The sequence below is a fragment of the Motacilla alba genome, chromosome 2, assembly GCF_015832195.1.
Source record: "Motacilla alba alba isolate MOTALB_02 chromosome 2, Motacilla_alba_V1.0_pri, whole genome shotgun sequence".
Classification (NCBI taxonomy): Eukaryota; Metazoa; Chordata; class Aves; order Passeriformes; family Motacillidae; genus Motacilla; species Motacilla alba.
In genome coordinates this window covers 21,255,174-21,267,440 of record NC_052017.1, presented here as the reverse complement: position 1 = coordinate 21,267,440, position 12,267 = coordinate 21,255,174, and the positions used below count along the sequence as shown (strand labels likewise).

General features: G+C 37.6%; 1 protein-coding gene across 1 annotated transcript in view; it reads right to left on the bottom strand.

Annotated features, from left to right (window-relative positions):
- Positions 1 to 92: 92 nt before the first annotated feature.
- Positions 93 to 12,267, bottom strand: part of RUNDC3B (RUN domain containing 3B) — a 51,489-nt gene continuing 39,314 nt past the window's right edge. The window contains exons 9-11 of the mRNA XM_038127962.1: positions 4,914 to 5,060; positions 4,428 to 4,543; positions 93 to 3,392 (exon numbers count right to left, since the gene is read on the bottom strand). Coding sequence (XP_037983890.1) covers positions 3,247 to 3,392; positions 4,428 to 4,543; positions 4,914 to 5,060 — 409 coding nt within the window. The 3' untranslated portion in view covers positions 93 to 3,246. The remainder of the gene's footprint in view (positions 3,393 to 4,427; positions 4,544 to 4,913; positions 5,061 to 12,267) is intronic.

Genomic DNA, 12,267 nt, shown 5'->3' with positions numbered 1-12,267 from the left:
TTTGTGTAAGTGCATGTTATAAAAGCTTGTCAGGTTTATTTTAAATGAAAAATTCTGTAAAACTGGAAAAATACTTATGTTCATTAGACACTGAGGGAGCTTGCTGCATACACTGAAGGGGCAGCAGGGGCTTTTCATTTAAGGTAATACTCGATGAAATGAAAGCCCACCCGTGCACTGAAGCCAAAGGCCTGGACAGGTGCTCTGCAGGAACACTCCTGAACATGTTTCTGGGAGGTGCCAGTTGTCACTGTCACACTACTCCAAGGCAGGACTGGGCCATGCACGCTTTGTGTGGGGTCACCTGTCTTGGGAGGCCAAGGTTGCTGGCATAAGGAGAGATGATTTGGTGCCAGCTTGACTCAGCCCTGTACCCCTCTGAAGGGAAGAGCATGTTCAGGTTGCTGCCATAGGCACAGCCACCCTCTGCCCCAGTGTGCTGCACTCCTGGGAGGAACAGCGGCAGCACTGCACTTGCCTGTAGGCACTCCAATTACTATTCAGAGCTGCCTCTGTTTGATTTAAGTAATTTTTGAACTACCCTCACTACCTCCCTCTTTTCATGCATTTCCAATGCAGTTGTTGAATTCTATTTTTTGGTGTATTTTAATGAGGGACGAGCTGATACTCAGTACCTCAGTAGTCAGATCATTAAGACAATGACAGTTGAGCTTGGTTTACCCAAGAAATGGAGTTCAATCCATGGTGAAAATTCCTCACACACTGAAAAATGCTCTACTTGTAAAGACATTAGGTACCTCATTAGGCAAGAAGTGCTGCCAGAGGAGATGCTTAACGCTGTTCTTCCACTGTGGCTTTTGAATGTAAATTTACAAAATAAGGCCTAAGAGAACATAGTAGCAACAGGTATTGGATGACACTGAATGACAGAGAGCAAGAAAACCAGTCTCCCACTGGTGCAAGAAAAGTATTTGCTATGGACTCAGAAATGCTGTAATTTACAGAATGGTTTTACTTTATCCTGTGTGATTAAAACAGAGACAACAACTTGTAACTAGTGATGATACAAAATTTTTAATTTACATGCAACATTCATGGAACATCAAGGCAACAAAACACAGTTTTGGCGGTTTAAAATTATTTTTTAAAAAATGGTTAATGTTTAGAACTGAGAAAGATGCACATAACTGATTGCCCATGCACAAAATGACACCCAGAAACACATGTCAAGACTACATAAAAGACTTCAGCTAAACAACACATTTAGCTCTAAGAAAAGAGCCATCGGTGAACATGACTGAAGATCATGATTACTGCCCCCTCCAAAACACTGATGTGGCATGAGAAGTGTTTAACAGCAAACAAGACCAATTAAATCACTGTACATTGATGCAGAATGTTAACTTGTGGAATCTGGATTCCCTCCTTTTATTTGTAGTAAAAATGTATCTCTAATTTACAAATTTATATTTAATAATGTTACTCAAGAAACAGGTGCTTAATGTAATAACAAAAAAAGTTCCATGAAGTAATGGCATTCTGAAGGTGTATGAAAGGATTTAATGGTCAGAGTTTATTACAGAGAAATTACCTGTGTGGGTACACAAGGGCTTGAAAGACCTGGTGGTTTTGTTAAACTGCTTTAAAATTCTACATTAAAATAGCATCAGTGGTTGTGTACCCAGCCATGGATGTAGTGTCCTCCAGCAGCGTGGACTAGAGGGTTGAGGAGATGGATTCTTATCCTCTAGCTAAATCAAATACTGCCATGAGTTCCAGAAATGCATAGCCTCCTACTTAAAAAGATTAAATATTTCAGTTAAACTAAGAATGACTCTTCTTTCTTTCAAGCCCACCCTATGATGATCAGTTTGAAGTAGTAGTGCCAAGGTATCATCACAAGAGGCAAATCAACTAAACCTGTACAGAGTGTAGTGACATACTGTAAACACCTAGGAGTAAGCAATAATTAAAAATCTGTCTTGTATTGCAGCTACTCATGTAAACAATTTATGAAATTTCTTTGGCACAAAAAAGCATTTTCCCTAGCACTTATAAATACAACATACTTACATGCATTTCACTTTTGTTTAAAAAGTTACTAATCATACTGATAAGCATTACCTTGATTAGCAAAATTCCTAGATAAAGGATCCATTGTATCTTACAAAGAATTAAGAATACAGTTTGCAATTCAAAAATTATTTTGCAAACTGTGAAACTGTAGGGTAATCTGGAAAGTTAGTTATATTTTAAAAAAAGTCTCCCTTTTTTTTTCTCCTACCAGTAATTTGAATCAATGGCAAATAATTTGAGAAAACTGACCTAAGAGAATTTCTGCTGTATTACCTAAGCAAGAAAAATACCTACTGCACTACTACAGGGATGAGAAAAGTCTTTTAACACACAAATACAGTCATTACATTCTTTCCCCTTTTTCACTCTCCTTGGGATCTTACATATATCTTACAATAAACACATAATCCAGACTTTGCCAGATGCTTACCCCCATCATCAACAGGCCCCATCTTTTCAGCAACAAACTTTTTGTATAATGTTAGTTTATCTGTAACCCAGGCCACTTAAAAGCATTTAGTGAGTTTGCTCACCATTTACAAATCTCTATGTTCGCTTGATTTACATGATCAAGTTACATTTGTTATTCACATGCAATTTCAAGTGTTTGTGTTTCAGTGTGACTGGGACATCTCCTAAGTGCCATGATATTAACAGGAATGCAAAACCTAACACTGAGTCAACTTGAGAGAAGCTGTTGATAGGTTAAATATGCTATTTGAGGGCCTACGCAACATACACAGATGAAAAGCTGGATTTTTAGGTATTTATTTGCCTACAAAGATTGATGTTCAGGACTCCCTGTCTCTTCTGCAGGAGTTGATAAATATTTAAAGCACTGCAGAGCACAGTGGCTAGAGCCGGTCCAGGCTAGTGCAAGGAGAAACAAAGCTGATGGCATTTAAGTATGGGTCTGATTTCCAACTGTTTCATTTTAAAAACCAGTCATAAATATCATATTATACATTCTGTACCTGACCAAGAGATTGAAATAATTCCAGACTAAAATAGAATATCTGAAAAGTCCTCTGGGGGAAAGAAAAAATAAATGAAAACTGACCCAATTTGTGAATTATAAAGGTATCCATGAAAGAAAAAAATAAAGCAGCTTATTTTTTAACTCAGAACTAGCAGTTCTTCACGGCAAGTCATCTTATGGAACATAAACCAAATGCATACAACAGAAAGTTATTCCTTCTTGTGTGCATCTCAAGATGGTGTTAAGCCTGGACTTGTCATTTCTGTTGTGGGACTTGCAAGGTATTCACTTGACTTCAGACTTGTGAGAGACTTGTAGCTTGCTACTGATGTAAGAGAGCCACAAAGACCAAGCAATGATGGAGTGTCTTCCTTTCCTGTGAAGAAAAGTAAGAATTAGGCTAATAACTTCTGCAGCATAAGATTATTTGACCACAAAAAAAAAAAAGAGAGAACAGAAAAATCTGTTTAATCTACACTACTGTGAATTCTGTAGTATGCTTCAGCACAGGCATGTTTCATAAACACGATTGGGAAGACAACTTACACCACACCTTCCCTATCCAGGTGGTACAGAGATCCCTACCCATGCCTTACAGGGCTGGGCTGAAATCAGTCTTGAATTAAATTAGATTTTAGTACTGCTTACAATTTAAAAGAACAAAAAAATTCAATTTTTTTAATCCTTGATATTTATTAAAAAAAATAAAGTTTAGCGGTTATGTAACACTAAGGTTTTGTATTGGCAAATCTATTTAAAGCTGAGAATTGATGAGATACAAAAAGGATTATTTTATATCAATTTATATTCTATACCCAAAATACTACTATTTCACAATTCTTCCAACATTTTCCTGCTTTTTCAGAACTGCCCACAAGATGGAGCAGCTAAGCTTTGGTAAGCGTCCAGGTTTGAAAGGGGTGTGTGTATATATTACATTTATATAGACAGTTCATATCATGTTCCTCTCTCTGTTTTAATGGAAACACTGTCAGGCTGCATCTCCAGATAAATGTTAAGTACAAGATGTAAGAATGACAGTGGTAGTTGCAAATCCAGTGCATTTAATCATTCTTTTAAAACCAAAAAAAGGAAACAGAAGTTTGTTATAGCAGAAAGATGTCAGCAGATCCTCCTCATAGTGAAGCTGACTGGTTCGGAGATGGAAAAGGAAGAGATGTGCAAGACATTTGAAGCTTAGCTTTAAATACAGAGGAGTGGAGTGTGTATCTTCATAAACCCCAACTTGTTTGAAGCAGAGTTCTTAGGGAAACTGAATCACTGTGCATAACAATTAAAAATATGTTTTTCAATGTGTATTTTCTTTCAAACTGAAAATTTGTCCCACAGGGACTGAAGTTCAGAGCTATGAAGAACAAAATTAAAGGAGGACATTAGACTGGCTCTGTACCTTCATTTAACAAGTTAATTCCATCTTGCTTCCCATCCTGTGAGTGACCTGGATCCAGAGAGGATTGAGAAAGACTAACTTCTGCTGAAAGTTGGTCCAGACTTTGAAAACTTTTCCTGCAAAGCAAGTAATATTTGATAGCAACACATTTAAAGATCTAACTAGGTATCTTCAACTCTCCTTAAAAAGTTTTCTAAAATAACCCTATGCAGTTAATCTTTCTTCTCTTAAATACTATTCTTATTTATTTCCAAAGCCAGTTCTTTCCTAAAGCAATGATTTATTTTTCTGCCTTTTTAAAAAAATTAATCCAAAGGAAGAAAATTTTTATGGAAAGCAAGAGAAACAATTTTAGTTACCAGTGATCTTTGTACATTGTAACAAGTGACCCCAATAGCACATGTTCCAAAGTATGCTGAGGGAAATACTTAATTTTCACTTTCCCTGTTCCTCTAAGGGGGAATAAAAAATAAATATAAAACCTACTCATCCCATTGTTGATTGTGCTTTCTATAGAGTAGAGTGTCCAAGGCAACAGCATTGACATCCAGAGCTCCTGGGGAAGGCCACTGATTGGTGAGGTGAGTAGTTAATTCTTGTCTTGATCTCAAGTCATTATTCTTTAGCACAGTTCTGTGAATATAAAAAAAAAAGAGAGAGTCTATTAAATGCAATTCCTTAAGATAAAGGAAAAACAGGACATAGATGATCATAGAATCATGGTTGGAAGAGACCTTCAAGATCATCCAGTCCAACCACCACCCAGCACTGCCCTGTAGCTCCTAAACCACATCACCCAGTGCCAGACCCAGATGTCTCTTTAAGACCTCCAGGAATGGTGACTCCACCATCTCCCTGAGCAACCTATTTCAGCGTGACCACCTGAACAGCAAAAAAAAAAATTCTAATATTTAATCTGAATCTCCCCTCTTAAGTCTCATCTTAAAGCCATTCCTTTGGGTCCTGCTACTGTAGCCACAGCAGAAGAGACCGACCCCCACTCACTACAAACTCCTTTCAGGAACCTGTAGAGAGTGATGAGGTCCCTGCTGAGCTTCCACCAGACTAAACACCCACAGCTCCTCCAGATGTTGCTCACAGGATTTTGTTTCTAGACCCTTCACAAGCCTTGCTGCCCTTCTCTGGACGCATTCCAGCATTTCAATGTCCTTTTTGGAGCGAGGGGCCCAAAACTGAATGCAGCACTTGAGGTGCAGCTTCACCAGCACCGAGTACAGGGCAGTCAGCACTATTCTTGATACAGGCCAAGATGCCACTGGCCACCTGGGCTGGCTCACGTTTAGCCACCTGCCAACCAGCACCCCCAAGCCACTTTCTGCCAAACAGCCCTCAAGCCTCTCCTTCCCCAGCCTGTAGCACTGCAGGGGGTTGTTGTCACCTAAGGGCAGAGCCTGGCACTTCACCTTCTTGAACCTCATGCAGTTGTCTTCAGCCCATTGATCAAGTCTGTCCATATCTCTCTGCAGAGCCTTCCTACCCTCCAGCAGATCAACACTCCCACCCAGCCTAGTGTCATCTGCAAATTTACTTGTGGCCGCATTGCTCTTCACAGAGAAAAGCAAGGCACAACTTCCCAAGGATATTTTCTGGGAATCACAGCAAGGAGCCTCAGAGAAAGAGAAAACAATTCTTATCTCATTTGCTGCGCCTGTGTTTGTGCAAAAGTAGAATGCAATATGAAGATTGTTTACCCAAAGTGATGGGGTGTTGTTTCCTTGGCCTAGCAGGGCCAAGTGCGTGTGCAGACTGTTGGTCAGCAGACAGTCACAAGATTCTGTTCAGTGGAGTTGAGTGCTCGTGCAGTTTCAGTTTAGACGTAGTGTAATATAGAATAATATAGTATAATCAAGTAATTAATTAGCCTTCTGATATCATGGAGTCAGATACATAATTTCTCCCGCACATCAGGGGTCACCTTGCTCTTACTATATTTACTGAGAGTGATCTCAATTTCCACATCCAGATTATCAATAAAGATGTTAAACAGGGCTGACCCCAAACCTGAGCCTAGGGGAACACCACTAGTGACCATCCAGATGTTCTATTTCAAGTGAACAACAGACTGCAATTTTCACAAAGCATCTTAAATGGTTCGCTTTTCCTAAGGGAAACAACTTAAAAACATACTGAGACATAGTTAGGAACCAAAAAAACAAAGTTGGCATTTGAATCCTTCTACAAAAGCAATAAAGAAAGGCAACTGCATTTAAAAGGTTCTTTCTGCCAGCATAATGGTAATTACCAGGCCAGCTATTTTGCAAGCCCACTATGGGAATGTGATGTGCTTCCCTTGATGCCAATTTTTTTTTGCAGTTTGAACACCCTTGCATCCCCCCTTCAATACTTTTCCAGAATGAACTAAAAACCAGACATGTTAATTCCACTGTATGCTTTAGGCAAAATATAATACATAGTTATTCTGTTTTCTATCACCTTAAAATTTCTAGTAACTATGTCTATAACTGATATTAGGAAGCGTAAACTGAATACTTTAAATGCTCAAATTAGTTTTGCCTCATATTCCCAAAGAAGCAAATCAGTTTTCTAAAATTCTAGAAATGAAGAAGCTAATATGCCACTATTGGAAATCACCTGCCAAAAGTCATACTGAAATAAGGAAAGTACATAGTTTTTCAGGCTCCAAGACAAGACCAGCCTTTTTCCAATAGCACAAGGCAACCTTTGATCTGCTCTTATACTGCTGTAGAATAACTAGAACTAAAAGCAAGAGCATTTTGTAATTGGATTTTCTAAGTCCTCCAATCCACAAAATACTAGGCAAGTAAAATGTTGCTCTACAAGGAGTTCGACTATCTTTGGCCTGAAGCAAAAAGCTAATTCACTCATCTCCATACCAAATGTACTCAGAAGTTCAAAGCCAAATGCCATGTTGCTATCCAAAATGCCAAACTACACAGCAAATTAAATAACTATTCATGGCACACATACAGTTACTTGAATTTTCCAATAACATTGTCAACAGGTCTATTTTTACAATACAGTTTTTATTCTGGTAGTATTTGAACAGTTTAGAGAGGAAGTTCTGTAAGGGCAAAAAACTGTGCCCAAAGAGCCAAAATTTCCCACAAAACAAAGTAAAACAGTAGTAAGCTCAGTAAGGAACTTTTAGCAGCCGAATTTCACAGAGGAGACAGATTCAGAGTTTTATTGCACAAAAGCGGATGAAGCACAACCGTGATTAAAACTAGTTTCAAGAAACTTCTCTCAAGATGACTAATTCCCTCAGCATTCATACAGGTAAACAATCAACCTTTCTACCCAGGGATCCACACCCTCAGCCTCCTAAGAGGTCTACAGGAATATTCATTTTGCTAACCCAAAGCTCTCAGTAATTTCCAGTATCTTGCATGGTATTCACCTCCCCATGTAATAATCCTAATCCCCTGGGGAACATCGAGCATGACACAGAGCTGTCACAAGTTTGTTGATTTGAGGAAACTGAAACACGGAGATAGCAAGTTTTTATGAGGTTTGCCAGGTACATCACATCACCTCCTTATTCAGAAGGACATCTGGAATGTTTTCACAGAAGTTTCAAAACAGGACACAGTTTATATGAGCAATTATGCCCACAGTGCCTAAATACAAATCCACGCATGTAACATGTACACGCAAATTTCCATTTGGACAACCCCTGTAAGCTATCACAGACACATTATCACAGACACACACCTACAGACTAGTTCCTAATAGTGGAAATTTTGCATTTGACATAGGTTTCTATATTGAATATATCTAATATTTCTATATTCCACAAATTTTTACATCCTACTGTGTGAACAAAGAAATTCTGAAGCAAAGACTCACCAAAATTCTCCAGGAATTTTAACATAACATTTAAAGATAGTTTCAGTTAATCACTTCTTAAACCACTCCACCATGCTCAGGAAAAAAAACAGGCATCAAGTTGGATAAACTTGAAGAGAACTAAATATTCTTGTCTTAAATATTTGAGAACTAAATATTGTCCTCTTAAAGCTTTTATTCTGAATCTTTAAAAATATGTAAAAATAGATTTGAAATTATAAAATCAGTCCAAGCACAGTATCAAATATATATAAAATAGTAGCATAAACAATAAAAGTTAGCCAAAATATTCACACCAGATGCTATTAGTTACTATCTATTTTATCAGCTTGGTAGATTATTTAGCTCCTAGCTCTTTTGCAGACATTTTTCAAGTATTATAAGTTTCCACTGCAGCAGATAGCCATTATAGAGGCATTGCTTGCCGACAGCAATGCTCTTAATATGCAAAAACTGGCACTGCTTTTGTTTAACCAAACTTATTTGAAAGTCAAAGTATTAAACTGCACAGAAACATAGAACCATTTAGGTTGGAAAGGACCTTTAAGATCATTGAGTCCAACCATTACACCATCACTGCCAAGACCACCACTAAACCACGTCCCTAAGCTCCATGTCAACACAGCATACAGAATCCTCACACTCCTAATCACCATGAGGAAAGATGATCTTGCTGCAAGTATTCAGAAACAGGAAAAGAGGTGGATACATAAGCATTTACTACAGAAAAAGTTAAAAAGTAAGAAAATATGATCAAGTTTTAATGAAAAAAAGCAAATACAAATTTCAAAACTCTGTGTGAAAAGAAGCTGTGCAAGATTATCTAGTGCTGTCCTGCTCTTGTTCAGACAAGAAAAACACTTTCTAGAGGTTAAGAGCTCTCCAAGGACAACAACTTATTTTCTGTCCAAGGCATATTGTATTTCTACAGTAGTGGTCTTGTTCCCCAGAATGCAAACACTGTAACCAGGCTGGCCAGATCTGTGCAGAGGTGCTGCAGGGTTTCAGGCAGGACTTTTCCTTGCACCAGGACCGCAATGAGTATGCAGTTCTATTTTTCAATGAAGTTCAATAAAATATGGTTCTATTGGTTTTGTAGCTGTGAGGATTTAAGGATGATGCAAGATAAGGTTTGTAGACAGTATGTTAAGCCATTTAATACAGGAGTAAAAGCAAGGACACTTCAAAATGAAAAGAGGTTAAGTAAGAGAGACAATAGGATTTACTAAAGGAGGAAGTGAAAAAACAAGGAAATACAATTAAACCTATGTCAAAACAAGCATATACACCAAGCTGTTAACTCCTTTTCTTCAGTCTGGAAAAGAACATAAAAACAGTGGCTAAAAGCAGCAATCTCAGGAAGGCAGTTGGTACATGGAGAATACAATGGATCTGAGTGAGAGATTGTATGGCTGTGTGGTGTGTGAGATGGCTGAACAGGTATCCGGGACTAACACAGTGGGACTGCAGAGTGCAGAGGTTTTGTGCTGTGTAGAACGATTATGTAAGAACTTGTTATAAGAGCAGGGAGGGTTAAACCCATTTATGGTACATTCTCTTATCTAGGCATGAAAAAATTCTTGATTGCCTGAGAGCCTGTGAATTTCCCCTCTCTCGTCCAACTAACTGGTATCCTCTGTGTCTACCATTATTTCCACCTCTTTTCAATCATGTTGGCAAAAAAGTAGCCGTAGCTGTTCCATAATCTGCAGAAAGTTAACAGTTGTACCCTTAGCAATCCTTACTCCAAACAACACTTGTGTAAGATAACTTCATACAGAGTTTCAAATTCTGCAAACGTCATAAAATAAAGAAATAGTGAAGAGATAGGTGAGAAAGAACAGTCAACAACAACCAAAACATCAGCCTATTACCAACAATAATCTCGAACTGAATCTAAAAAACAGCACTGTATCAGCTACTAGGAAGAAAATTAACTCTATTCCAGCTGAAACCAGGGCAATTCTTTAAAATGACCAAATAGCCTTCGTACTACTTCACAGCATATTTTTTCGATAATGCATATATATAAAGGAAGTATAATATACAAAGTCTGGCCATGTTGTCCCAGGATAACCTTTAGGCCACTTGAATTGTGGTGGGATGTTTTTTTATAACTGAAAAAAAGAAAAAACTCTACACAAATTGAAAATACTACTGCAAGTAATAATTTCCTTGGCAAAACAATCAGCATAAGAGATGAGAACGTCTTAGGACTAAAGTACATGATTAAAAACTTACAAATATTCACCTTACATTTGTATTTTTGTTCTCTAAGAACTACTATTAAAATTAGGCTCCTGTTCAAAAACAAAAAAACACGTTCAGTAAAAAAAACTTGCTAAAGAATTCCTGCCTATTACAAAAGATCACTGATGAGACTAATCAATACTAACATACTCCCAGGGTGGAAATAAGTGTCTGCAGATACATATGCTCCCTCCAGGCCTGTAAATTTACTTACATTTATTCAAGAATAACAGAAGCAGCCAAAGCATTCATCAGGTTTACACAGCTATTCCCAGAAATATCTCTGCATGCTCTTGACTTTCAGTTCTTTAATTGTATATTTAAGAAGTAGTGAAGTCTTCCAATAAACATCCTTCTCCTCTACTGTCCACTCGCCCTGTGTTTGTCAGGTACTCTCCAGAATATTTACTTGCAGATTTCCTCAACTTCTATTATTTTGAGATGTTTATTTAATGATTTAACATTTTGAGAGTATTAAGCACATGCAGGATATATTTTTGTGCAGTACACACAAAAAAAATAAATTGCAATTGACAAATTACTGCCCATTTCCATCCATGCTGCCTTTTAGTTCTGGCACAATCATATTAGGTGCTGCTGGGTAAATGAAGCATCAAAAATAGCTATTTTAAATTTTTTGACTAAGGTTTTTTGTTTTTTTTCCTGTTTTGTTTGTTTGTGTTCATGTTTTTAAAATTTAATTCTTAAGATAAACCCACAAACACTCCTGTTTGCACTAGCATTGCTTTTGGCAACTCAGCTGCCTTTCAAGAGATTGAGAAATTACGGCTTTGAATCAACACATCTAAGACGTCTGCATCTTGAAAGTGTGACCTGACTTAATAGTGAGACAGAGGGACAAAAGACAACCTGCATGTTGGGTTCCTGCATGCACAACAGAAATTATATAAGTGATTATAGCTGGTCATTTACTGTACTGTAACTCTATTACCTCTGGGAACTTTAAATAACTAAATAAAATTCAACCCAAGTTTAGCCCAAGCTAATATAGAAAAGCCTTTCCTGCATAACCACATAGAATTTCTGGGGTTATTTCAGCTGTACTAGATTTCCAATTTCCCTTGCATCAAGTGCAGATTCATTGGAAGCCTATTCCAAAAGTGCCATTTACATAGGGGTTTTTTTGTTCAACAAAACAAAAGTCAGTTCTGTTTCCAATTATACCTATAAAAAACCAGTAATTTCTTACCTGCAAGTTTAATTTCTCCAAATCCAGAAAATGCCAGTCCAGTTGGCAATTTGCCCTCCTACCAGCAGATGAAGACAGGAAATAAACCAAACAGACTAATTCCCTAAGAAAGGGAATTACATCAGATGAGTGTTCCAGTTCAAGAACTACCTGAGTAGTGAAAAGTAAAAGTGAAAATAAAAGCTTAAAAAAATAAAAACATTTGCATAAGAACAAGCTTTAAAAACCTTTATTTAGGACAGGTAATATGGAATGCAAACTCAAATTGATAGCATACATGAATATAACTAAAATCTGCAAAAGCAACTCCAAAATAAAAAGGGAACTCCCAGGCTGTCAGTACTCTAGCACAGCAGTGAGCTGTCTGGACTGGTATGTCATTGGACTTTGAGAAATTAGATCAGCAGGTATGAAAACGAGTTACTTACCAGTAGATTTTGATGCTGCAATATAGCATCTCTCTCAGATTTGTGCCCTGTACACTGACACACTATTCCCCAAACCAGATGCCAGAGCAGTTAGATGCCAGCA